The sequence below is a fragment of the Littorina saxatilis genome, unplaced genomic scaffold (genome assembly GCF_037325665.1).
Source record: "Littorina saxatilis isolate snail1 unplaced genomic scaffold, US_GU_Lsax_2.0 scaffold_189, whole genome shotgun sequence".
Taxonomy (NCBI): domain Eukaryota; kingdom Metazoa; phylum Mollusca; class Gastropoda; order Littorinimorpha; family Littorinidae; genus Littorina; species Littorina saxatilis.
Window position 1 is genome coordinate 60,054 of NW_027126791.1, and position 27,915 is coordinate 87,968.

The following is a 27,915-nucleotide window of genomic DNA, read 5'->3' on the forward strand; positions in this document are numbered from 1 at the left end:
GGAGGGGATAGTGGTGGCGGGAACAGTGGTTCAGGTGGCGGTGGAAGTGGCGGTGGTGACAGGAGGCACGTCCACCATGATGAGCTGTGTGGTACAGCGCGATGCTGCTAACAGTCTGTCACCAAGATCAATCACCTCATCACTCCTTCCTTCATCAATCTCCTTGTGCCTGCCTGACAGCACCACCACCACACGCCGCTCCAAGCCTTGCACCCAGCCAGAGTATGTTACTGTGACACGGTCTGTTGGCGCCACCGCCACGTCGTGCACATCTCTCTCCCACCTCGCCCTGTTGTGTATCCAGTCTTGGTCCCCCAGCACACACACCGGTAAGCCTTCATCACGCAGACCGCGCACCACGCCGCTAGCTCGTGACGTCACCTGGCCTGCGTCATCCTTGATGTCATCCTGTAGTTCTGAACTCCGCGTGATAATTAACACGTCGCGGTAGCTCAGTGGGGTGGGACTGCTGGGGAGGCTGTTATCTGTGTAAGAAAGACCGTTGTGACCGTTAGAATTTTTTCGTTGGTAAATATTGAGGTGTAGGCAACTGTAAACAAAGTACTGTCTGTCTGTCTCTCCATCTCTGTCTCTGTCTCTCTCTGTCTCTGTCTCTCTCTCTCTCGCTCTCCACATATTCACTCTCTGTGTACAAAAGAAAGTCACAAACACCTATTTCCCGACACACAGACATGACGTTATTATAGTTTGACGTCATTAACAATGACGTAATTCTCTCTTGCTGCTGTGGTCTTGCACAGCGAACTTTATTATTTGACAGGGTAAAATGACACGATGTGAACTTGTTTTAGTTACCCTACCTACCTTGCTACCTACCTATCTACTTACTTACCTACCTATCCATCTGCCTACCCACCTACCTGTCTACCTACCTCCCTACTTATCTATCTATTTATCTATCTATCTATCTATCTATCTATCTATGACCTACTCAACTCACCCCCACTGCCCACACCAAGACGGCGCAGCTCGGCGGCGACCTCCTTCCCACACTGCCGGCACTCAGCTGGCCACCGACCTGTGTGAGCGTTGCCATGGTGGCTCAGCCGTATCACGCGCAGTCCGTCCCCAGGGGCAGGTACACCGCTGTCGCTGTAGTTGTGGATTCCACCTGTAGCCTGGCCAACCGCTGTCTGTACCTCCCGCAGCACGGAGGGAGCACAGCGGAGAGGGACGGTGAGCGGTTCAGGCCGCAGTGATGGGGGGATGTCGGTGTGATAAACACATGCCGCCCACAGGTGCAGGCCGGGAACGCTTGCCGCCAGTCGGGCCACCAGTGTAATGTTGCGTGGACCTGGCAAACTGTGACACAGAATGGAGACACGTTGTGAGAGATGTGTGTCTGGCTGGGAGGAACGTGTCACACTCATACCACACGGAACAGCTGGGTGAAGTTGCTGTGGACAATTGTTTGCACGCACGAACGCATGCACACACGCATGTACGCCCATACACACACACACACACACACACACATGCACGCACGCACACGTGCGCGCATGCATACATGCGTGACGTGAATGCACAAACGTACGCACGCACCCCTGCGCCTTACACACACACACACACACATACGGACGAGGAGCACCTTAGGTACCGGTCATACGCAGACGGATCTGTGTGACTTCTGTACGTACGAAATCCACATTAGGTACCGTTTGGCTATACACAGTGTGTAACCCGTACGGACGAAGGCGTTAAGTACCTGTTTCCTATACACACTGATGGTTGTGTATAGTGTCAGTAAAGTGTGAATAGGTGAGGATGGAACTTTAACCGTCGATCACTTTACATGTATAACCTCAATTAATATGTTGCATGTTTTGCTTTTGATTTGTATGTTCCTTACTTTGTCATTTTGTTGTTTATGTTTATTTGCTTGTTTGCTTACTTGTCGATTGTTTGCTGGTTCGTTCGTTTACTTTGTTTATTTGTCATGTTGCTTTACTTGTTTATCATTTATTAGACATTTGTATTAGAAGTAAGGACCGGTTGTAAGAAAAGGCGTCACCTTAAACCACTATCCTTGAAAAATAAAGTTCCATCATCATCTCTCTCTCTCTCTCTCTCTCTCTCTCTCTCTCTCTCTCTCTCTCTCTCTCTCTCTCTCTCTCTCTCTCTCTCTCTTTTTACATTTAGTCAAGTTGTGTCTGTGCCGGTGTGCCTGCGCGTGTGTAGAGCGATTCAGAGTAAACTACTGGACCGATCTTTATGAAATTTTACATGAGAGTTCCTAGGTTTGATATCCCCGGACATATTTTTCTTTTTTCGATAAATGTCTTTGATGACGTCATATCCGGCTTTTTGTAAAAGTTGAGACGGCACTGTCACACCCTCATTTTTCAATCAAATTGATTGAAATTTTGGCCAAGCAATCTTCGACAAAGGCCGGACTTCAGTATTGTATTTCAGCTTGGTGGCTTAAAAATTAATCAATGACTTTGGTCATTAAATATCTGAAAATTGTAATTAATTTTTTTTATAAAACGATCGAAATTTACATTCATCTTATTCATCATTATTTTCTGATTCCAAAAACATATAAATATGTTATATTCGGATTAAAAACAAGCTCTCAAAATTAAAAATATAAAAATTATGATCAAAATCAAATTTCCGAAATCGATTAAAAAACAATTTCACCTTATTCCTTGTCGGTTCCTGATTCCAAATCATATAGATATGATATGTTTGCATTAAAAACACGCTCAGAAAGTTAAAACGAAGAGAGGTACAGAAAAGCGTGCTATGCAGCACAACGAAACCACCACCGCGCTAAACAGTCTCGTCAGTTTCACTGCGTTTTGCGCGAGCGGCGGACTACGGTCACTGTAAAAAAATGCAGTGCGTTCTGTGAGTTCCACAGCTTGACTAAATGTAGTAATTTCGCCTTAAGCGACTTTTTTTCTTTTTTTTTTTTAAATTGGAGAAAACCTGTTTCTTTTTTTTTTCTCTTTTTTTGTGGTTTGCATGGTTGTTTATACAAAAAGCAATTGAGGAGCCATACATGGTTACTTTTTTTCCTCCTTTTTTGTCCCCCTTATTCTCGTCCATCCGCTCCCTCCCACCCCCCTCATAATATTCACAAACGTCATATATCACTTCACCTCATCTCGACTTATACATTACTCACATACTTCCAATGTACATTTCATTTTCCAATATACTATTCAAATCTTATCCTGCATACGTGAGAGAGACACCCGTGAGATAATAATCGTTCAAATCACACGTGTGTATATCATGTAAATGAGGTCATGTCAAGCAAGTCTGGCAGGGACCTGTTTTTCCACTGCTTATGATGCCAAAGTCACCGAGACAAACGTCATTATAGAAACACAAATTGCGCTCGCTAATTACCCTCGATGAATCTTTAGAACTAACACGCCACGCCACACTTTCAGAGTGACGTTTCTTTGCTTTGACGTAATAGATTGCACGAGGCTTTAGAAGAGATCGAGGTTCTAAAACAAGCGTCTTCAATTTAGCTGCCTCGAATGCAGGACATTTTCAGTAAAATACACGTAAGTACAGTATGTAGGATAAACAGAATACTACATGGCTTGCTGTTCCGTACCAGATTTACACTCGTTGCTTTTTCAAATAGTGAACAGCTCGCTTTCGCTCGCAGTTCAATATTTAAAAAAACAACTCGTGTAAATCTGGTACGACACAGCAAGCCATGTAGTATTCTCTATGTATCTATCACCATACTTATATTTACTAATACACATTTTTGCAATCAAAATAATGTGATTAAGTACCTTATTATTTTGGCATATATTACTAGGTTGATAACCAAACAAGACATCGTGTTCTGAGAGGTGCACATTTGATCCTGTATTTCTAAAAATATAATGGACATTTTCTCAAAAGCTCGTCAACTTCTCACATTGCCCAAAAAAGTGTTCAACATAATCAATGTGTTTACAAAATGTACATAATTTTGTTTCTCTAATTTTCATTTTATTTAATAATGTATTCGTGGGATAAATATTATGTAATATTTTCCATTGTAACAATCGCAATCTTTCTTTTTTTGTACATTTGCTTGCTAACAGCCAATAACTGTGATCTAGTTTAACCTGATATTGATGTAACCAAAATGTAGCAGCGCAAGGCTCGCTCGCTTTATCAGCATGCGAAACTTTCTCGGAGGGGTTAATGATCACCGGGTTCCGTGTGTCAAGGTCATTATTGTGTTCGTCTGCTCGCGGGCTGGCTGTGTTTTTGCGAAGTGCAAGCGCTCGCACAGCAGTCTTCACTGCGCCGTACTCAAAAAATCTAGAGGGACTGTATCTTATCTTTGTGCACAGCTGGTTAAAAGGAATCATATCTCCGTTAACCCAAATATCTTTCACCGTATCTAAGTGCGCTTCTATCCATTTTTTTAAATATAAGCTTTTATTTTTATAAACCACTTTTATATTGTTCCACAAACATTGATCGCCAAAACGATCTTCTCTCTCATAAATCAATGCTTTATTATGGATTCATTTTAAGAGAACTTCTGTCCAAAAGTTTGATCGAATGCATTCAATACCTTGGAACAGTTTTAGTGGTGTTGTGGCTTCAAAACAAAGTAAATTTCTTCCCAATACCTGATAAAGACTTAATGGAATCGTTGTCCACGGTTCATGTTTTTGTTCGGTTGAAGTTTTGCTGCCCATATGAGTAAAAAAAGAAGTCTGCATATCGTGGACGTTTATCATATTAATACCACCTTCTTCCACCACATTACACAATACATGTCGGCTTTTGTATTTGAATACTTCCTTTTCCAGAGAAACCTGAACAAAATAGTATTCAACTTATCGAGAACTTTAACAGGGGCAAGAAGCGCCTGCATAACGTAAACAAATTGTAAAACTAAGAAGGACTTAATAATACATAATTTGCCGCTTATACTTAAATTTCTCCTTGACTATCTGCAAATGATTTGTTCAACTTTTTCAAGTCTTTTGGACCAATTTTCCATAATTTCAGAGGCCGGGATGTCATTTTTAAAACTGACTAATTCCCATGATTTTAACCTGGGTATTCCATTTAATATCGCAATATTTCTCTTGACAGTTTTTACGCGATCCCAACCACATTGCTTCCGTTTTACTTTTATTTTATTTTAAGCGAGATATATTGGAGAAATCATCAATGATTTTCAAAACCGTTTCCATGTCGTTTTTATCTTGAAGTAAAACAGTTATGTCATCGGCGTACATAGCCAGTTTCAAGATACGCGATGTTTGTTCTGCAAAACCTACATCTGGTAAGGCAAATCCTGTAATATTGGGGTGACTTCGGATTTTGATTGCTAATAATTCTACAGCAAGCACGAAGGCCAAAGGTGAGAGGGGACATCCCTGACGGATTCTGGAATTCACACTTATTTCTTCCGAAATCCAACCCATATAATTTATGCAGCTCGTGGTGTTTGTCATTAAAACTTTAATCCATTTAACAATTTTTTCGCCAAAACCAAATTTTTTAAAGGACCAGACCACATAGTCTTTTGAGATGGAATCGTAGGCTCGAGCGTAGTCAAGGGCAAGTAATAAATTACCTGCTTGATTTCTTTCATTAGCGTAATTAATGACATCATCAATTAATCTAATCAAGTTACTTGCCTTTCTTCCCTTAATAAATCCTGTCTGATCTTCTGACACGAGGTCAGAAATAACACCAGATAAGCACTGCGATAAACATTTTGCCAGCATTTTATAATCTGTATTGGTTACAGATACGTATAGGGTCTCCAATTCTTAAGGCTATCTCTCGGCAAATCTTTACCCTTATGGATCAACGTGATAACTGCTCTTTTCTGAGTATCTGACAATTCACCAACTCTAAATGCACTTTGAAGGGAATTAACCACCATCATTTTTACTTTAGGCCAAAAAACATTCATGAAACTTGTACTCAATCCGTCTAAACCTGGTGACGAACCTTTTTTTTTTTTAATAAAGACAGCGCCCTGCCGATTTCTAACACGGTAAAATCAGTTTCCAAAACATATTTTCGTTCGTCATTTAACTGAGGAATATTTAAATTAAGAACTTTAATTTCAGCATCCTCCTCAACAAAATTCCCATTTTTATCAAACACGTTATTGTAAAATCTCACTTGCTCCTGTAAAATTCCTTTTTGCGTCGTTATTGAGAGCCATTTTCATCAATTAATCTGTCCATACATTTTAAATTAGCTTTCATTTTTTCCATATTTAAAAAATATAATATCCCTTAATCACATGCACAATTCTTTATAACATATTACAACCAAATACAATAGCAAATAAGCAAAAAAACATGGTTTGAAAGGGTAGCTTTATTGGGTTTTTTTTCGAACGATGTAAGGATCACTATATCCCGCCAAACCGCAACACGGTGGCCTAGTGGTAAGGCGTCCGCCCAGTGAGCGGGAGGTCGTGGGTTCGAACCCCGGCCGGGATACCCAAGACTTTAAAATTGGCAATCTAGTGGCTGCTCCGCCTGGCGTCTGGCATTATGGGGTTAGTGCTAGGACTGGTTGGTCCGGTGTCAGAATAATGTGACTGGGTGAGACATGAAGCCTGTGCTGCGACTTATGTCTTGTGTGTGGCGCACGTTAAATGTCAAAGCAGCACCGCCCTGATATGGCCCTTCGTGGTCGGCTGGGCGTTAAGCAAACAACCAACCAAACAAACAAACAAAATATATCCCGCCAACTAGAGTTATTACGGCTTGTTGATTTTGCTGATATAAAAGTCATTGTTTCTCACTTCATTGGTGCAAACAGTGTAATTTTGTGTTGTACATTTTATTGTTATGCAATGGTTGTTATATTGTTATATGTGTAAGCATAAGAGAGAGAGAGAGAGAGAGAGAGAGAGAGAGAGAGATATAGAGAGAGAGAGAGAGAGAGAGAGAGAGAGAGAGAGAGAGAGAGAGAGAGAGAGATTTTTCACTCCATCAAAGTGTCTCCTTTTGAATGCTAAATATAAGTCAGGGAATACGTCTAAAAATGGCATCCAAATTCCAGGAAATATGTATATTACCTGGATATTTTAGGGAATATATATATTCATTGAGTGAAACAGGGAATACGTATAAATCAAATCTCTTATATTATTAAAAGCTGCATCAAAAGGTTTGCAACATTGATATCGGGACTACACAAAATAGAATGTTTATATAATGGGTGGTGGTGGATAATGCTGTCTGGATTAAAATATAAAAAGAGGTAAACAGGTGGAGAACTGTATTAAATTTCACTGACGGTCTAGTCTTCAGTGACAGTGCAAATAACAAATCAGAGGTGATTCTTGCTAATCATCAAGCTTTTATTTATCCGTATGAATTTAGCAATGAAAAACGGATTGACAATTAAAGTTAAAGAGAGAGGAAGGGAGAGAAAGAAGGAGGGGGAGAGAGAGGGAGGGGGGAGAGAGGGAAGGGGGGGAGAGAGGAAGGGCGAGAGAGAGGGATGCGTGGGGCTGGCGGTGAGGGTGGGGGGCCGTGGAAAGGAGCAGCTAGTCGTAGAGCGGTTCGACTCGCGCAGTGGCTATACATTACACGGTTCGCGTGCCATCAATTAGAACGTCGTCAAGTAGGTAACCCGCTGAGAAACCTACTGGAGAGCTAGAGAGACAGCTGGACGCATTCCTTGTTTATGGTCAGCAGATTAATGTACTGCCACACTGAGATTGAAGTCGCAGAGGCTTACATCGGACTGGGTGGCCGAGTGGTATTTGTTTGTTTGTTTGTTTGCTTAACGCCCTGGCCGAGTGGTGACGCACTTGCGGAAGCGAGAGGTTGCGAATTCGACCCTGGGTCAGGGCGTTAGCAATTTTCTCCACCCTTTCCTAACCTAGGTGGTGGGTTCAAGTGCTAGTCTTTCGGATGAGACGAAAAACCGAGGTCCCTTCGTGTACACTACATTGGGGTGTGCACGTTAAAGATCCCACGATTGACAAAAGGGTCTTTCCTGGCAAAATTGAATAGGCATAGATAAAAATGTCCACCAAAATACCCGTGTGACTTGGAATAATAGGCCGTGAAAAGTAGGATATGCGCCGAAATGGCTGCGATCTGCTGGCCGATGTGAATGCGTGATGTATTGTGTAAAAACAATTCCATCTCACACGGCATAAATAAATCCCTGCGCTTTGAATATGTGCGCGATATAAATTGCATAAAATAAAAATAAAATAAATAAATCCCTGCGCTTAGAGCTGTACCCACGGAATACGCGCGATATAAGCCTCATATTGATTGATTGATTGACATCCTCGTATAGTCACAGTATACTGACACCAGTTCTAGCATGATAGAGCGGCTGTCACTATAGGTGTCTCTCTTTGTGTGTCTGTATTATATTACTTGTGATTAAAACAAAAAAATGCCTGATGGGAAACAAATAGAAAAAAAATGTTATGACAGGGATTCCCCTAATATTTCCGAATGTCATTTCTACAATGACGCTTTAAATAACGTCTTGATGAAAGTTGGTTGACGTGAAATGTGGCTTGAAAAAAAAAAGAGCATTAAACCTTTAACGTAATGCAGCAAGCAGAGAATGCAGAGAATATGGAATATTATCTGTCATAGGAGTACGATACCAGTTAATCACGTTTAACCGAATGTTTGGAGATTCGAGAGTGGAGGATAAGTAGAGTGATATATGGGGGGGGGGGGGGGGGGTGTCATTATTGAAGAAAGAGAGATGGAGAGAGAGGAGAGTTGGGAAAAGAGAGAGTGTGTGTAAGAAGGTGAGAGACAGAGGGCGATGGGGAGAGGTTGAGTGATCATATGAGGGGTGTTGTCAATATTAGAGAGATAGAGGGGAAGAGAAGGAGAGAGAGAGATGGGAGGGTGAAGAAAGAGAGAGAGTGTGTAAGATGCCCCTATAAGAGATGTAGCCTAGAATAAAAGCAATATCTCTCGATACATGTATTATTTCTCTTAACATGTAAGTTATTGTTCGTATGCCTAATATGAAAACAATAATTTTGAAGTCTGAATCCAGTATCATTATTTTGAACTGTTTCGGTCTATACAACGCTTCCGTGTAGCATATATATCTTTCATATTTTCTTGGGACGGGCCAGGGAATGTGTTACAAACTAACGCTTGCTTATATTAGCAAGCCCAGTCAGTTCTAGCAGAGGGAATGAAATACAATTATGCTCAGTCTAGATTGGTCTCTAGGTACTCTACGGAATGTACGCGAGTAGTGAAATATGATAGCGGTCAGTGGATCAGTTACCAACATTCCTCCTGACATCTGGTAGTGATTTAGTCTTGTTGGTGATCGGTGCTTTCCTTCGTTAGCCACTGGACTTGTCAGTTACATTTTGACGATTATCTGAGCGACCCCTTTTACAGAAAATTCAAATAGCAACCGAACCCATTCATGGAAGATCAAATAGGATGTACATTAGGTCCCTAATCACGAAGAGGGTCACCTAGAAACTCGCTCAAATATGTGATTTTTCTTGATACATTGTTAACTAATTGGAGTTTTCCTAACAAAACACACACACAACGTATTCGTTTTGATAACAAAAATAATGATATGGCATGTATCAATAGCCGGCATGTGATAAAGGGGTAACAAAATAATAATTAACAAGTGACCATAGTAATGATCCTAATACTTTCCGTTTATCATCTCGTGCTGTGGTTGTTGTTTTATTATTTAAAGTCTTCGTCTCGGGCTGGTTGGTCCTGATATGGCTCAAAAGAGTCGGCTGGACCGAAAGCAAAAATCAAGTAAAGTATCTGGGGCTGATAGAACATATGGACCCTAACGGGTGTAGGGTGAGCAGCATATTAAAACCCTTCCTGGCCGGATAATATGGTACCTAGGGTCACCAAAGTTCAGAGCTTCTCGGCATCGACTCCGATGAGCATGCTTCCTAATAGTGGTGTCAGTTTTGGAGAAAAGTGGGTACAAACGAAAACATTTAAACCATGCCTGACGGAATAATGTTGGCACTAGGATCATCTAACTACAGAGCAAATCAATATCAATCACCACAAACTGGGGCCTTAAATTCGGAGAAAATAACTGTGTCCTTACTGGAGAGAATTGAGTTTGTTTGTTTGTTTGCTTAACGCCCAGCCGACCACGAAGGGCCATATCAGGGCGGTGCTGCTTTGACTTATAACGTGCGCCACACACAAGACATAAGTCGCAGCACAGGCTTCATGTCTCACCCAGTCACATTATTCTGACACCGGACCAACCAGTTCAAGCACTAACCCCATAATGCCAGACGCCAGACGGAGCAGCCACTAGATGGCCAATTTTAAAGTCTTAGGTATGACCCGGCCGGGGTTCGAACCCACCACTAGGCGCCTTACCACCAGGCCAACCGGACGCCTTACCACTAGGCCAACCGTGCCGGTTAGACAATTGAGTACATGTATACGAAATAGCATTTTCTGGCGGGATAATTTTGAGTGACACCAGGGTCATCAATCCGCATGACATAATTATGAGCGTTTATTCCCATGGACCTCGAGCTCATAGCCAAAGTGAGTTTCAATAGCTTTACCCATTTGGGAGAAATGAGTACATATATATGTTAGTCATACTGAGAACAGACACAAGTCAAACGGGATAATTGCACTATGATCAACAAACTACTTCGTTTGAATGCAAATGTGTTGTTGTTCGTCACCCAGAGGGTGGACGTTTGCGTTTGTTCCGGTCAGTCTATATGTCACAAAAGTCACTAAAATATCACTCACGCGAACTGTCAAGACGCAAAATAGATAAGTTGGTAAATTGCTCTCCTAACGTGACAAAACGAAAGTGTCCGAGGCAGGAGATCGAATTCCATTGGCGTCGTTAATTTTAAAAAAAAAAAAGCTTACTGGGTGACGCAGGGGTTTGTCGGACCTGTTCTTCTTAGGGGTTGGGGAGGGAGGAGGTGTTGCGTTGTTGTTGGTTTTTTTTGGGGGGGAGAAGAACATTGCAGTTATGATAAAAAAAAAATTCAGTCAATATTTGTCCCGCGCTAATCTGTGTGAAATCGCTTACCGTTGCCAATTATAATTCATATATTAATACAGGTACTGGTAGCCTCAGTCACACGAAATTGCTAATTTCTGTGGTACTGGGCAACTTTCACGTTAATCCTTTTGCATGGGCATAGTGGAGGCCACCTCGATCAGGACTGGCTTGGTCTAATGTGTTTATTTTTTTAATTAAGTGGGTTTATTTGAACATTAAATATTTTTACCTACCGCCGGAAGCCCTTAGGCACCCCTGAAACTCGACATGCAGCCGTCCGGGATAAAACTGCCCGAGAATCCAATAAACACTTTAGACAACACAGTATCATGTCAAATCAAGTTTACTCTCAAACCTATCAAGTTGTTATCTTTGTTACTTATTGGAATGGCAAACGGAACATCCATTGCCTATGGTTTTTGTAGTGTCATAGCTGTATTTTTCCCTGAAACATTTGCAAATTATTTGTAGGCCAGTTGGTTAGGACACTCTTGCTTCATCATGTTCTAATCACGTACGTTCGAATCCACGCGGTGCTGTTCATTGTTATTTTATCTTACTGATACGTTTTTAATAATTTAATTCGTCATCCAGCGGGAACGTTTGCGATTGTTCCATTCCGTAAGTATGCATATGTATGTCACAATATAGGAACTGCGATAAATCCTGAACCGCTAAGTATTTTTCAACCAAACTTTGCAGGTAGATGTAGACACACGATAGCCTATTGTGTGCAACAATTATATTGGATATGTCAAACGTCAAGGTCATTACGGGGCCCGATGGTCAAAATACATAATCAGCCATATCTCCCAAAGTTCTGGGAATATTTGAATGAAACTTTTTTCATTACATACTCGGAGGAAGGGTCTACAAAATAGCAGTACAAAATACCAAGTCACAGCGAGAAATGTTTCACAAATTCGAGTTAATTTTTTTAAGTTGAAGGGACTAATGTGCTGCGTCTTCATGTTCAATTTCATAAAACATGGTTGGCTGGTTCCAAAGTTATAAGGGTTTTAGTGTTTGATTCTCCAATGCATAAACATCCATATCTCCCAAAGTTCTGGGAATATTTTAATGAAACCTTTTTTTTATTACATACTCCGAGGAAAGGTCTACAAAATAGCAGTTACAAATTACAAAATCACAGCGAAATGTTTTTCGCAGAAAATCGAGTTGATTTTTTTCTTCTTTTTTTCCCACTTAAGTTGAAGGGACTAATGGCCTGCGTCTTCATGTTTAATTTCATTAAAAAAAAAATGGTTGGCTGGTTCCAAAGTTATAAGGGTTTTTACCATAATATGTGTGGTTATCATATGACTGATAGTTAATTAAGGCTTCGCTGATCAGGGGAGCTAATCTACTCCAATCACCATCGCTTTGAAGCTATGAATACAATAATAAATCAGTCATGATTCAGACAAGATAAGTCGACCATTGCAACAATAATAGCAATTGATCATGGGATGGATTCGCATAGACACTTTAATATCCACACCATCAGTGATTAATGAAAATCATAAAACATTTGTTACATCCCGTGAGGAGCACGAGTATTGCTAGTGATAATAATAATAAACATTTAGAATCCGAATACTTCCTAATGCAAGGAGCCCTAGTCGTTTACATAAACCGAAGATGGGGAGGTAGAACTTTTCTCTCCCTTCTTCAATGCTAGCGTTCTTGGCCAGGGCACGGTAACTTGATCCCAACACGAAAAGGAACCCTGAAAACATGGTCCCGTGGCGCCGCGAACCGGTGGTCAGCATCTGACCACTGCTCGGCGAAGCCACGGCGAAAGGGCTACGGCTGTAACCCGATAACGGCACCGGCTGATAACAAGTTCACGCTGATATCAATGGCCTTGCTGCATCGCCAACTCAGAACTATCCTTCTGAGGCTCGGGCACCCCGCTGCACCAGCCTCTCCTTTCACCTCTACTTCTGGTGGCCCAATCGGAGGGAGGTTCCTCTGCCAGCCACCGATGCTCTGGTTGCTTCGCCTTTTCGTGATATTTGTCCTCCTTGACCTCTAATAACATCTAGCCTTGTGTAGAGCACTTGCAAATTGGCGATTTATCACAAAATCAGGACTATCATAATGTAAGACAAGTACTATACACATAACTTTTTTCACATTTTTTTGTTGCTGTTTAATTTTATTATTATCATAAAACTATTAATATTATAATTAAGTTCTCATGACCCACAATCTTGACAATAACTGAAGTAATGACATCAGTGACTATGCCTTGAAGCTCTTGGACAACATTCAAGTGTGTGATATTTATTCTGATATTACTGACAACCTTGAAAAATAACTGTGAAGTAAAACAGCACCCGAGACTATTAGCCCTGACGTATATTTGACAATGTTCAAAAAATGTTTCTGCTACTATGGGAATAACTGAGGTAATGGCGTGAAGTAATTAATATGTGTTGTTCATAAATGTGTAATATTGTGTTTCACTATGGCTCTCACTGATTGTACACGAGGGTCCATAACTCTACAGTCTCGTGCCCTGTTCCCCACTGACGCTGCTGCTCCATTTAGCGAAACAGTCGTGCCTAGTGAGTTAGATAACCTGCAGCACCCCCCAACCCCCCACCCCCCACCCCCACTCCTCCGAAAATAAACAAAGGGACCATAAGGATCATTAAACCGCCCGTTTATTACCCCACCCCTGGAATGAAGTAAAAGAAGACCCCAAAAATAAATACAAAATTAAAAAATAAAAACACCTGCCAAATTAAAGAAGTTTGTAACATGAACTATAAAAGATGATTAACCAACAATCATACAACAAGAGGAATGGGTTCAAAGGGATCCCTGCGTCACATTTCACACACAAAAAATAACATGAGATTTAACCCACGGCAACCTTGGAGACCACAGGCGAACGACATACCAACTACGCCATAACGGGTTACAATTATAGATTGCGCTCACAACTGTTTTTGTCTGCCTTTACCTCGCGGGCTTTTACGGGCTATGTAAGGATCATTTTGTTTAACTTCAACTAAGAACTTGATTTACAGACACATTTTTAGCGGAAACACCCTGAATTGTTTGAACAGAGTTGAAGGGTCGTCTTCTGAGTATGAACTACAAACATTTTTATTAAAATATTCAAAGAAGTTTGGGAGATCTTTTGATGTTCACGTGTATGTGGGGTTATGGAGTCGTCGAGTCGAAGACTGTGCGGAAACGGTACGCCGATTACACTATGTTACATATACACAACCTATATACTATGGCTGTGTAGCCTAATCACAATTAAATTGGACGTGCACTAACCATACATTTTAATATTTTGAACCGAGTGACACCAAATGCTTTGATGTTCGAGTCTGTACTTTCAAGCAACACAGCATGATTCATCCCATGTGTTTTACACCATAAGTGTAGCAGAAGTCCCTATACAATCTTCATGTATCATACCATTATATAATCTATGATATATATTAATTATATATGTATAGATAAGGCTATACACTTATCATTGCTTGCATTAAACCAGACAAATAGAGACAGACAGAGATAGGGACAGACGGAGAGACCGACGCGGAAACAGATAAATAAAGACTGACAGGAGGAGAAAGAGAGGGAGAGAGAGGGAGAGATCTAAAGACAGAGACAGACAGCGGTAACAGCATCAAAATACATCATTTAACAACGATATCTAAAAGCATAATACTATTGGTGGTATATGAAGAAAAGTATTGAAAGGAGTGCCTGGCGGGATAAACAAAACCAGAAAATGACGCCACAGTTTAAACAACAAAAGCATGGCTTTAATTTAAAATAGCAGCATTAACACCTAAATGTTTGTTATAATGCAGTAAAATGATTACATATCTGATTATTCAGCTCCTTTGCCGGGTCCATAAAACAAGAGGCACATACAACACACGCACAGGGGTAGAGGAGACGAATATAAGTTTTAGTTACAATCGTGTGAAGCCATCTTTGAAGGCATACGCACAGATTCAGCTCATTAAAACATCCGTTATCTGAGTACGGACAGTAAAACAGAAGGACTGCGTGACTGTATAGCATTCTGTATACATACTATTATGCTTATATTGTCTTATACTGTTTAAAACGTTCGCCAGAGACGTTTCTGTTTAATTTTGGTAGCACTTATTTGAGCCTTGTGCTTTTGTGTTTCTTCATCTTGCCCTTTCTATTGTAATTCGGACTGTTGGATATGTATTTAAACCAAAAGAAGGCGTACTTCTCTTTTAAACTGTCAATAGACACTATACAGTGTTCGATGAAACAACGCATCAGTTCAGGCGCAGTCAAGTCCAGACTAGCCCCTGTCAGTCACTCCTAGTACACGCGTTCGGAATGCACGACATAGCGTGCTTGATACGGTTAATTAAACACTTCCCCTCTGCCTTTAGGTAACTTGACACTGATAGCGCGGCGGGGAGGTAGCTCAGTTGGTAGCGCGCTGGCTTTGTAGCCAGTTGGTCGCTATCAGCGTGGGTTCGGTCCCCACGTTCGGCGAGAGATTTATTTCTCGGAGTCAACTTTGTGCAGACTCTCTTCGGTGTCCGAACACCCCCGTGTGAACACTTGCGCACGAAAAAATCCCACGTTCACAGCGAAAGACTCAGGGCTTGGAAAACACGAAGACACGCATGCATTATCTCTCGTCTCCGATTATAATGATCGTATTTCGATACTTTGACGAGACAAACCCAATGCTGGTGTGTCGAAGAAGACAGCCACAGCGGGCTTGTTCGAATCAAAGTATCACACCATAACTTCAACGTATTACCAATACCTGTCCCAATATAGACCAGTTGGTCTAAGAGGACGTTAAACCCTAAAAGTCAGTCACACTGATAGCCGAAGGCGCAGCTCCTTTGCCCAGTCCATAAAACAAGAGGCACATACAACACACGCACAGGGGTAGAGGAGACGAAATAGGTGAATAAGAATAATCAGATATGTAATCATTTTACTGCATTATAACAAACATTTAGGTGTTAATGCTGCTATTTTAAATTAAAGCCATGCTTTTGTTGTTTAAACTGTGGCGTCATTTTCTGGTTTTGTTTTTGTATCCGGGGTTGTAAGAATTTACATGACAAATACAGGCAGCCGAGTTGCAATGAGAAAGGCAACACAGATTCAGGCAGTTCGAGTTCATCATTCTAGGCGTCCCAGACTTGGCTGCCATTCGACAAAGGTGTTTTTCAAACTGTTTGACGCACGGATCGCCCCTATGCTCTTGTATGGTTCAGAGCTATGGGAATATGGAAAGTATGACTCTGTGTAAAGGGTCTACCTGTTTGCGTGTAAAAAGTTTCTGAAAGTGACAATTCGAACTCCAAACAACATTGTGTATGGTGAATTGGGAAGACATCCGCTGTATATTAACTCTGCAGTCAGATGTGTGAAATACTGGTTTACACTGCTGAAGCAACCTGATTCAAGATATTCCAAGATTGCATATAAAGCTTTATGTAATTTGGCATCGAAGGGCCACACAAATTGGGTCTCACATGTGCAGAGTCTTTTATGTTGTAATGGTTTTGCTGCTGTGTGGATGTACGGAATGGTTGGGAATGAGAAGTGTTTCTTACAAGAGTTTAAAAGACGTTTACAAGATTGTTTTTGTCAAGAATGGTTCTCCTTTTTAGAATGCAGTGAACGTTTCGACATTTATAATTGTTACAAAACATGTTTGGAAAAAGAGAAATACATTGAATTAATCGAAGATATTAAGTACAGAGTTGCTCTTACTCGTTTCCGCGCAGGAGTATCCGAAATCAACGCTCACAAGTTTCGGTACGCACCAAACCAAACGACAAGAAACTGTCCTCTCTGTACAGCTGATAAAGAAGATGAACACCATGTTGTATTTTTATGTCCCTTTTATCAAGACCTTCGAGCAAACCACTATTGTAAGGGGCTGTGGCCTTAGACAATTAAAGATTTGTTCTTGTTCTTGTTCTTGTTCTCTCTCGCTCTCCCTCTCTCTCTCTCTCTCTCTCTCTCTCTCTCTCTCTATCTCTCTCTCTCCCTCTCTATCTCTATCTCTCTCTCTCTCCCTCTCTCTCCCTCTCTCTCTCTCTCTCCCTCTCTCTCTCTCTCTATCTCTCTCTCTCTCTCTCCCTCTCTATATCTCTATCTCTATCTCTCTCTCTCTCATAATTTATTGATAGTGATACTAATAGTATTCCTTCTCCCCTCACGCTCTCTGTATCTCTCTTTCTCCCCCCCCCCCCCCTCCTACCTCTCTCTCTTATCTTATAATACATATCTCTCCTCTATCAATAAATTTAGAATACGATATTATCTCTCTGTGCCTCTCTCTCTTACTGTCGTTGCGCGCGCACGCTTATTATGAGGTAAGGGAGGTAGAGGTAGGGGGGGGGGGGGAGGGAACGTGAGCTAGAGACGGAAAAAGTGAGGAGAGAATACTATAAATATATATTATGTAATAGAGAGAGAGAGAGAGCGAGAGAGATATAAAAGAAAGAGAGAGAGGGAGAGATAGAGAGAGAGAGAGAGAGAGAGAGAGAGAGAGAGAGAGAGAGAGAGAGAGAGAGAGAGAGAATATGTAAAGCGCTTAGAGAACGTCAAGCGCTATATAAATCTCCCATATAAATATATAAAGGAGTGAGAGAATACTATAAATATATTATGGAAAAGAGAGAGAGATAGATAGGGAGAGAGAGAGAGAGAGAGAGAGAGAGAGAGAGAGAGAGAGAGAGAGAGAGAGAGAGAGAGAGACTGACACAGTTTAATTGAATATGGGCCTACAGCCCCTTTCAATGGGGGGGAGGGGGGGTACACATAAATCACAGGAAAAACATAGAAAACATGATATTTAAACGTATGCAAAACACACAGTGGTTTGTTCCAAGCTTTCCTCTATCAATAATCTTGCACATCAATGCTGCCTAATATATACATACAACCGAGAGAGAGAGAGAGAGAGAGAGAGAGAGAGAGAGAGAGAGAGAGAGAGAGAGAGAGAGAGAGAGAGAGAGAGAGAGAGAGAGAGAGAGAGAGAGAGAGAGAGAGATGTCTAATAAAGTTTGTTTTTAGGCCTGTATAATGTTTACTATTCACTTCACTATTGGTCATTCTTTGTAAAAGATTGTTTCTACTCAGTTATTTTCTGTCAATGATGCTTGAGACACAAGAGAACGATTGCTGTTATTTTTAAATCTGCAGTGAGAACTTTTAGGTTGTGTGTAAAAAGTTGGTTCTGTACGTATGTTCCATACGTTAAGTACCTTTGAATCTCAAACCGCTACTACTTGACAAAATGATGAGCCTTATTTACAAAAATAAAGGATCGTAGTTCAAACTGTCTGTCTATGGATGTCTGAATTGAATGTGCTGTCCCGATATATACAGGTCGAAATAATATGGCTACCAACATCTCTAATTCTGTGTAATAAAACCTTGGAACCGCAGGCGACGTTAAGTACCGCTATGTCCGTACGGAAAGCACTAAGTACCGCTATGTCCGTACAGAAAGCACTAAGTACCGTTGGTCAAAACACCCGACTACTCCCAATTAGGGCTATGTTTCTACTCAGTTATTTGCTGTCAATGATGCTTGAGATACAAGAGAACGATTGCTGTTATTTTTAAATCTGCAGTGAGAACTTTTAGGTTGTGTGTAAAAAGTTGGTTCTGTACGTATATTTCATACGTTAAGTACCTTTGAAATTCAAACCGCTACTACTTGACAAAATGATGAGCCTTATTTACGAAAATAAAGGATCGTAGTTCAAACTAACATGCCTACATATAAACAGCATAAACAACACACAAAAGTATTATGTACATGGGTTTTAACATCGCAGGTACTTAGCGCGGTACCTAGTGCAGCCAAGGTCTATGCACGGTACCTAAGGCCCTCTCATACGGACATGCCGGTACTTAGCGTCAGCCTCGCACACACACACACACACACACACACACACACACACACACGCAAACACGCGCTGACACGCACCTACACATTTGCATGCACGAAGCATGCGCGCACACTCTCACGCGCGCGTGCACATTTTCACGCTCGCATGCACACGAACGCACACACGCACCTACGAACGCACGCACGCATAATCGCGCGCACACACACACACACACACACACACACACACACACACACACACACACACACACACACACACACCTTGAGTCAACTTGTGGTGAGATATGTGCGCGTTATACATTTTCGTATTATTGTTATTAAACACGTTACTCCAACCCCTAAAGACCAACCTGCCACCAAAGAGCGCCTCATCCAACAGAACGTGCAACTGTCCGTCCTTGACTCGCGCCAAGAGGTCGGTGACGGTCTGCTGCACGTCCGCCTCCCTGTTGTTGAAGTTGTACTGGTGTAGAGCGATGCTGCCTGGTGTTGGGGGAGGTGTCGGGTCCGCGCTCAGAGCCATCCCTAGCTGCCCTGCTATCATTCTGCTGGCAGCCCGGGAGTTGTAGGCTGTCGACACCACTCGCACGTCGTTGCCCTGAAGCAGCCACCTCAACCCCTGCAGTACCAGCGCCACCGTCTTTCCTGTTGGAACACAAAACTCAACATCAGACAACAATAATGTCATCAAAAACATTCGCTGATCCTTTAGAGTTGTTACCGTTTTAGTTGAATCTGTTGAAACTGTAGGGGTTGAAACCACGTTTTCTGAGGCATATTTCTCTCAGTTTAAAACACAGGGAGTAAACATGCAGACACAAGTGAAGGCGTTGCTCAGAGTGAGGTCATACTGAGTTGAAAACGTCATAACTATTACGTCATTTCTTCGACGAATGCGTCATTGACTAATAGCAGTTCGCTATACTTCGTGCCTTTTCATTCTTGTAACTGAAGATTACACTGCTTTCATTTTGTATTACATTGCCATAGATAGCGTGGACAATGAAAATGACTACGGCGATGATGATGATGATGATGATGGTGATGATGATGATGATAATGATGATGATGATGATGATGACAACGACGATGCTGATGATGCTGATGACGACGACGACGACGACAACGACGATGACGATGATGATGATGATGATGATGACGACGACGACGATGATGATGATGATGATGATGATGATGATGATGATGATGATGATGATGATGATGATGATGATGATGATGATGATGATGACGACGACGACGACGACGATGATGACAATGATGATGATGATGATGATGACGACGATGACGTGTCTAACCAGTGCCAGGGGGGCCTGCCAAGTAGACCATACGCGGGTCTCTATTCAACAGGTCCAGTTGTTGCATCGTCAAAACCAGAAGTGCCAGCCTCCACCCCAGTTCCGCCACCGCCTGTCCTGCAGTCCGCACCTCCACACGGACACCGTTGTAGCAGGGGACAGACACCGTGGTGGCCGGTCCCACAAACCTGCAACGCAGATTGATTAGAATGGATGTAGTTGGGTTTCAGCTTTTGTATTGGTTGCATTCGTCGCAAAGTAAGTGACGATTGGAAGATCCATGAATGTATAAGTAGTTTGTAAGAATGGTATCGGTTACTGAGAATTTATGTTTGTTTGTATGCTTGCTTTAATGATGATTGTGCTCGTTATTTCTCCTTCCTTCTTTCTGAATAACCCCCCCTCCATCCCTCCCCCCCCCCCCCCCCCCCCCCCCACCACTATCAACCTCTGGGGGACCTCAAATTTGCTAGAAATATCCGTTCACTAGCTTTGCAGTATTTGCATTGTTTCAAGTTTTGCGCCATGATGAATTGTCCGGTGCTTTAATTGTTACATCTTGTAATTAGTGACGACATTTGAAATGGCGGGTCACTACGGTGCCATGGGCCAGGGCTATACAATTTGCTGTCAGTGAAATAACAACATTCATCTGTTGAATCAAAGATGAACATCTTTAATCAGATCTAGCAATCTGAGTGTGAATGTTGACAATATGGAATCGAAGTTACTCTGTTGACCTCATTGTGTAGCAGACGATCGATCTGTGTAAGCCCATTACAGTGAGACATGGCACTAATGCCTGTGACACACAGTTTCCAAATGTAGCCAAGTGCTAAACTGGCTACTACTAGTAATACGTTATCATATTTTTCTTTCCTTTATGTCTTGTGTAAGTTTTGCCGATCGCATTATGTTCCGTTTGATGTCATTATCTGTTCTCAATTAGGCTAAATTATGAGATGCACATGTCCAGACACCTGCATAGATCGTAAACGCGCTCAGCCATCTGTGACCATCCCCTGGCTAGTCTTTGATCCTTTGAACTTAAGCCCCTAGAAAGAGGCCGGGTACCTTGCCTGCAGGTTGTGCAACTGCCTGGCCGAGCCAGGGGAAGGGCCGTAGGAAGTTGGTCTAGGATGTTCCCTTGTTGCTGTTTGAAGCGCTCAGATCAAAGCCTCATTAAGAGGGTGTTAAAATGTCGCTTTCCTTTTTCAGGGTGCGTGTTGATGGGGTTTGACATTTTTGAGAGAACTGAGAACTATCTCAGACTGAGAGGACGGAATTGTTGTGTGCTCTGTTTTCATAAACAGCATGATGTAGACTGCATTGATAGTGTTGTGTGACCACCCAGCCATTGGCTGAGTCGGCGAGGAAAGGAACAAGAATTAAAGAGAAATGTGAACCAAAAGTCATGTTGTTTTTCAGAGTTACACGTTGCATCAAGTGATTCGTCGGTCTGTGCCAGTGACCTCTATCATTCTCTACACGTGTGTAAAGTCCAAGACGAGAGCAAGTGTTGTTCGTTCCGTGCAAGACACTACAGAGGCACCCATATGGTGTTCTCCTTACTTCGGGGTCTACCACTACGAGGTGACTACATTCACCTACCAACTACTTCAAATCGCTACTACCTCCTCCTTCCACCCTATCACACAAATGTTCAGAGCAAAAACTACAGAATTAAGAGTTGTTTGCTTTATGCCATCCTTATTGAATGTTCCTGTCACAAGAAAAGCAAATACTTATGTGACTCACCCTCGTCATGTGTAATCTAAAAGAGATATATATATATATTTATATACATGTATATTAATTGTTACTCTAGCTCTATAAACAGTCTGTGACCTTGAGCAAATTCAGGTCATGTTTAAAATGATCAAACTCTTGAGGAAATGGTATTCTTGCGGGTTTTGGAGTGTGTGTTGTTTTAGGATAATCGAACTTATGACATGTCTAAAGATAAAAAAATAAAACAATCCTGGAAGTTTGTCAAGTTGAAATATTTCGTCAAAAACATTGTAGAAAATGGTCACGTACTTTAGGCCAAACATGACCCGTCTGTGACCTTGAAATTTGACGAAAGAAAGGCATATATACTGTTCAAAAAAAGAAACGCATAGTTGCTACTTGCCAAATTTGTTTTATTTTTCGAAAAAATTAACAGAAAATCCAATATTTAGATTATTTGTTTGAAATTTGGTATGGACACAGTTGAATGCACACACAGTTCATTTGCATCTTCAAATCAATCAGTCAATCAATACGATTGGGTGCCGAGGCTGTCAAGTCAGTAGGGGGTGTGACTGCCTTGAGCAGCAACAACTGCCCGGCACCTTCTGGGCATGGACTGGATCAGATGCCGGATATCTTGCTGTGGGATGGTGTCCCACTCCTCCTGAAGTGCCTGCAATAGATCGCGGTGATTTGCCGGCGCTTCTTCTCGCCTGCGCACACGTCTGTCCAATTCATCCCAGAGGTGTTCTATCGGGTTCATGTCTGGCGACATGGATGGCCAGGGAAGCACCTGGACATGGTGGTCGGTGAGGAACTGGGTGGTGAGTCGTGCTGTGTGCGGGCGAGCGTTGTCCTGCTGGAATATGGCATCCTGGTCAGCCAGAAGAGGAAGGGCGTGTGGGCGCAGAATTTCCTCCACGTATCGCTGGGGAGTTATGCGCCCTTGGACGTGCACCAGGGTGCTCCTTCCAGCGGTATTGATCGCCCCCCACACCATGACGCCTCCACCACCATGAACGGGTGCCTCATCCACACAGTTGGGCGCGTAACGTTCGTTTACTCTCCGGTAGACCCTCCTCCGACCATCATGTCGCTGGAGCAGGAAGTAGGACTCGTCGCTGAACCACACGTGTCTCCAGTGATTCCGGACGGTCCAGCGAAGGTGCTGGTTGCCCCACTGCACTCGGTTCTGGCGATGGCGGCGGGTGAGGACAGCTCCTCTGTGAGGTCTGCGAGCTCTCAAACCAGCTTCATGCAGGCGGTTCCGCACGGTCTGGTCCGATAATCGGTGTGGCCCGGGGAGAGCCTGGACAGAAGATGAGGCCGACAGGAAACGATTCCGGAGGTGGCGGAGCCGTATGAAGCGGTCGTGAGCAGCAGTTGTCGCCCTTGGTCTTCCCGCTCGTGGCAAGTCAGCAACGGAGCCAGTGGCTTGAAACCTGACCCACAGTCTACTGATGGTGCTCTGGGACACGTGGAAGTGCCTGGCGATTGCACTTGGACTTTGGCCTGCTTGTAAACGACCCAATGCAATTTGGCGGTCTTCTCTGCTCAATCGGGCCATCTTTCGTCGCTGAATTGTCGTCTGATTTCTTTGTGGCGAACAATCCGCTTTTATGGGTTTTGGAAGACATGGTGAGAGCTCAATATTCCCCGAGTTTCACGAGATTACACTGAAGCATGACGAGTGGTCATGCCAAATGAGCAATTTTGACATTGTAGCCACTGATAACGCATGCGTCACGTGCAGAGCTCACTTGTGGCAATGGACGAAAGGTCGACGACCAGATAAACATTTTCTGCAGTTTTGTGGATATCCTTGTAGCCATATAACTAAATTTATCAAATATTACAAGCTATGCGTTTCTTTTTTTGAACAGTATATATACTAACAGGGTTAATATGATACAAAGGGTTATTTTCCTCGCCCACTCGACTCGATTGTTGTTAGTTACCAGGGCAACTGGGTGACTGCATGGGTCCCTGGTGGCGCAACTGACGTAAGCAGACTCAAAACTGATTATTTAACTTCAGCACAGGAGGAAAGCAGTGCCTGAATGCTCATTCATTAGCATTCAGTCACCCCGCCCACTACAGTCACCCCACCCAAAACAGTTACCCACAACAGTCACCCCACCCACACCAGTCACCCCACCCACACCAGTCACCCACAACAGTCACCCCACCCACACCAGTCACCCACAACAGTCACCCACAACAGTCACCTTACCCACAACAGAGAAAGGGCCGGTGTAATACGACATTTTTACTCCCCGAACAATTGACTCCGGAGTAAAATGTTCGTACGAAATGTGTACTCCCAGTAAAAATCTCGTACGAGAAAAGAACTCCCCAAGGAACAACAAAATTACTCCCACCACGAAATTGTTACTCCCCAACTTTTTACCGGATTTATAGTTCGCGGTGAACGTTCGTCTTAAACCTAAAATGACTCTTGGTTTGTGAAATGTTGCTAAAATGGGATGCGGGCAAAATGGGATGCGGGCAAAATGGGATGCGGGCAAAATGGGATGCGGGCAAAATGGGGACGCAATGCGATGGCGGCAAAACGGGATGGCACCAAAGTGGAATGTGGCGCAAGTAGTATTGGTAGGAAAATGACGCTCGGCTTGTGAAATGTTGCAAAATTGGTTTGGGGCGAAATGGGATAGCGGTGAACTAAGATGGCGGAGTATTTGGTGGGAGTAATTTTCTCGTGTGATACTCCGGAGTATTTGGTGGGAGTAATTTTCTCGTGTGATACTCCGGAGTATTTGGTGTGAGTAATTTTCTCGTGTGATACTCCGGAGTATTTGGTGGGTGTAATGTTCTCGTGTGATACCGCCACCAAACACAGAGTGTAAGAAACAAAGCGATTTCTTTTCCCCGCCATAATTGTTACGGAACAGACACAAGTCTATGACATTTCTCACCTGGCCACGATGTCCAGATAACTGTCATCAGAGAGCAGAGTGTCCACAGTACAGGCCATCCTGTGTTGCCACCAGGTGCTCAGCTGTGATAACACGGCGGGTGTCACGTGCCAGTACGATGCAGACTGGGACAGTTGGTGAGAGCAACAGCACAGCAGTACGGCCTCCGCTGCAGAGCCTGCACCCAGGCTCCGACACACCGCCTGCAATGGGTCAATGTTAAATGTCACTATAGATTACCTTTACAATGTTATAGTTTTACATCGCATCGGTTACTGAGACTAATACACGCTGTCATTAGCTGGTTGTCCTCTTTCTCTCTCATCTCCCTCTCTCTTTCTCTCTCTCTCCCTCTCTCTCTGTGTCTCTTTCTCTCTCTCTCCCTCTCTCTGTGTCTCTTTCTCTCTCTCCCTCTCTCTCTGTGTCTCTGTCTCTCTCTCCCTCTCTCTCTGTGTCTCTGTCTCTCTCTCTGTCTGTCTGTCTGTCTCTCTCTCTTTGTCTCTCTCTGTCTCTCTGTCTCGGTCTGTCTGTCTGTCTCTGTCTGTCTGTCTCTCTCTCTCTCTCTCTCTCTCCCCCTCTCTCTGTCTGTCTCTCTCTCTCTCTCTCTCTCTCTCTCTCTCTCTCTCTCTCTCTCTTATAAAATACCTGTTCCAACTGTGGATCGTTATCCAAGACCCGCTCGAGTTGCTCAGATCTGACGTAAGGCAGGAAGAGAGTTTTCCTCACAGTCAGGTAAGGTGTCACGTCATTCACAAGGTATCTCACGACTGTCTCCGACCTGTCCAGCTGCGTCACTGCCTTCGTCACCCTCTTGGCCACGTCAGCATCGGCCGGAGGTTGAGGGTTATTAACATCCTTCTGCCACCTGCCCACAGTCTTGAGCTCTCCGATCAGAATGCCGTGCTGGCGGTGGATCAACACAAAGTCGGCCTCGCCATCAGAATACTTTGTTTGCTGCGTGTCAATGTCTGATGGTCGTGGAAGCTGTGCAGCGGCCGCGGCGTAGGCAGGCTGGTTGAGGTAGTCCCCGAAACGTAGCTGAGACAGGATGAACATGGCCTCGTCAAGACTGTTGCCGAATTCTTGCAGGTTGACCATCACGTGGTTTTGGGCAAAGTCATCTGATATGTCTGTCTGTTGAACATTGACTGGCGTGCAAGGGGGCGCTGACTCTTGCGTCCATAAGCTGTACTGTGCACTCTGCTGACCGCTGGACGACTGACCGGTGGTGGACTGTTGCCCGTGTGTTGCCTGTCCAGAGGACGACTGACCGGTGGTGGACTGTTGCCCGTGCGTTGCCTGTCCAGAGGACGACTGACCGGTGGTGGACTGTTGCCCGTGTGTTGCCTGTCCAGAGGAAGACTGACCGGTGGTGGACTGTTGCCCGTGTGTTGCCTGTCCAGAGGACGACTGACCGGTGGTGGACTGTTGCCCGTGTGTTGCCTGTCCGGAGAAGGGCTGTAGCCATTGCACTGACCGGGCGTAAGGATGCTGCCGACTGTGTGCTGGCTGTCGAGCTTGTGGCCCTTTTCCTTTCTTCTGATGTCCGCCGGGTGTAGGCTGACCGGTGCCTGGCTGTACGCTACTTGTGGCTGCCCCTTGACTGGCCGCGGGAACATTGTGGTCAGGGGCGGCACCAGATGGCGGGTGCAGCACAAGCGCAGAGTGACGGGTACCGGGTACAGTGTCCCTGACGTAGGGCACCCTGTTGAACTGGATTGGAGGCACACAGTAGGTACCGGTGAGAGCGTCAGGGTAGAGTGACGTCACAATCTGTCGCCAGTTGCTGCTGCTGGTCTGATGACTGCTTCCAGGTCCTGCCATGGTTACGGGGATCAGGTGTGTGTTGTCTGGGTGTCTCTACCTGTTCAATGAGAGAACCGCTGTCAGGTCAGGTCGGCTTTGCAGCTAGCGTTGTCTACAGGTTGTTGTTGTTGTGACACTCCTTTGTCGTCTGCGTCCGATGTCAGCGTTGTCTACAGGTTGTTGTTGTGACACTACTCTGTCGTATGCGTTTGATGTCAGCGTTGTCCACAGGTTGTTGTTGTGACACTCCTCTGTCGTCTGCGTCCGATGTCAGCGTTGTCCACAGGTTGTTGTTGTGACACTCCTCTGTCGTCTGCGTCCGATGTCAGCGTTGTCTACAGGTTGTTGTTGCGACACTTCTCTGTCGTCTGTGTTCGATGTCAGCGTTGTCCATAGGAATTGTTGTTGTGACACTCCTCTGTCGTCTGCGTCCGATGTCAGCGTTGTACACAGGTTGTTGTTGTGACACTCTTCTGTTGTCTGCGTCCGATGTCAGCGTTGTCCATAGGTTGTTGTTGTGACACTCCTCTGTTGTCTGCGTTTGACGTCAGCGTTGTCCACAGGTTGTTGTTGTTGTGACACTCCTCTGTCGTCTGCGTCCGATGTCAGCGTTGTCTACAGGTTGTTGTTGTGACACTCCTCTGTCGTCTGCGTCCGATGTCAGCGTTGTACACAGGTTGTTGTTGTGACACTCTTCTGTTGTCTGCGTTTGACGTCCGCGTTGTCCACAGGTTGTTGTTGTTATTACACTTCTTTGTCGTCTGCGCCTGACGTCAGCGTTGTCTACTGGTTGCTGTTCTTGTGACACTCCTCTGTCGTCTGCGTCCGATGTCAGCGTTGTCTACATGTTGTTGTTGTTGTTGTTGTTGTTGTTGTTGTTGTTGTTGTTGTTGTTGTTGTGACACTCCTTTGTCGTCTGCGTCCGATGTCAGCGTTGCCTGTTGGTTTCTTGTGAAGGGCGTGAAGCGAAACGTCTCGCCTCGGACTGAAGAGCGTGCCGGCTTTTTTCGGCGTGCGCTTGGTCAGTGCACAGCGACTGTCAACACGGCCGTCACACTGCAAGGTTGGAGTCACGTTTTGTCAGAGTAATGATAGTAGTAGTAGTAGTAGTAGTAGTAGTAGTAGTAGTAGTAGTACTAGTAGTACTAGTAGTAGTAGTAGTAGTGGTAGTGGTAGTGGTAGTGGTAGT

At 43.7% G+C, this 27,915-nt stretch overlaps 1 protein-coding gene and 1 long non-coding RNA gene across 2 annotated transcripts in view; both read right to left on the reverse strand.

The window, feature by feature from the left end:
• Positions 1-27,915, reverse strand: part of LOC138955285 (uncharacterized) — a 107,515-nt gene that overhangs the window by 54,216 nt on the left and 25,384 nt on the right. The gene's annotated exons all lie outside the window — the stretch shown is intronic.
• LOC138955281 (uncharacterized) lies at positions 31-27,732 on the reverse strand. The gene is made up of 6 exons (XM_070326913.1): positions 25,566-27,732; positions 24,921-25,123; positions 20,251-20,438; positions 19,180-19,579; positions 962-1,323; positions 31-485 (listed from the first exon to the last, which is right to left on the reverse strand). The coding sequence occupies exons 1-6, from the start codon at positions 26,742-26,744 to the stop codon at positions 31-33; spliced, it is 2,787 nt and encodes a 928-aa protein (XP_070183014.1). The 5' UTR covers positions 26,745-27,732.

Excerpts from the sequence above, each read along its gene's own strand:
- LOC138955281 (XM_070326913.1), bottom strand. The coding sequence starts at position 26,744 with ATGGCAGGACCTGGAAGCAGTCATCAGACCAGCAGCAGCAACTGGCGA. Across the intron at positions 1,324-19,179 it reads CAAGGTGTGTGTGTGTGTGT|TTTGCCAGGTCCACGCAACA; the intron begins GTGTGTGTGTGT and ends TCTGTGTCACAG. Across the intron at positions 486-961 it reads TCTTGGTGTGGGCAGTGGGG|ATAACAGCCTCCCCAGCAGT; the intron begins GTGAGTTGAGTA and ends TTTCTTACACAG.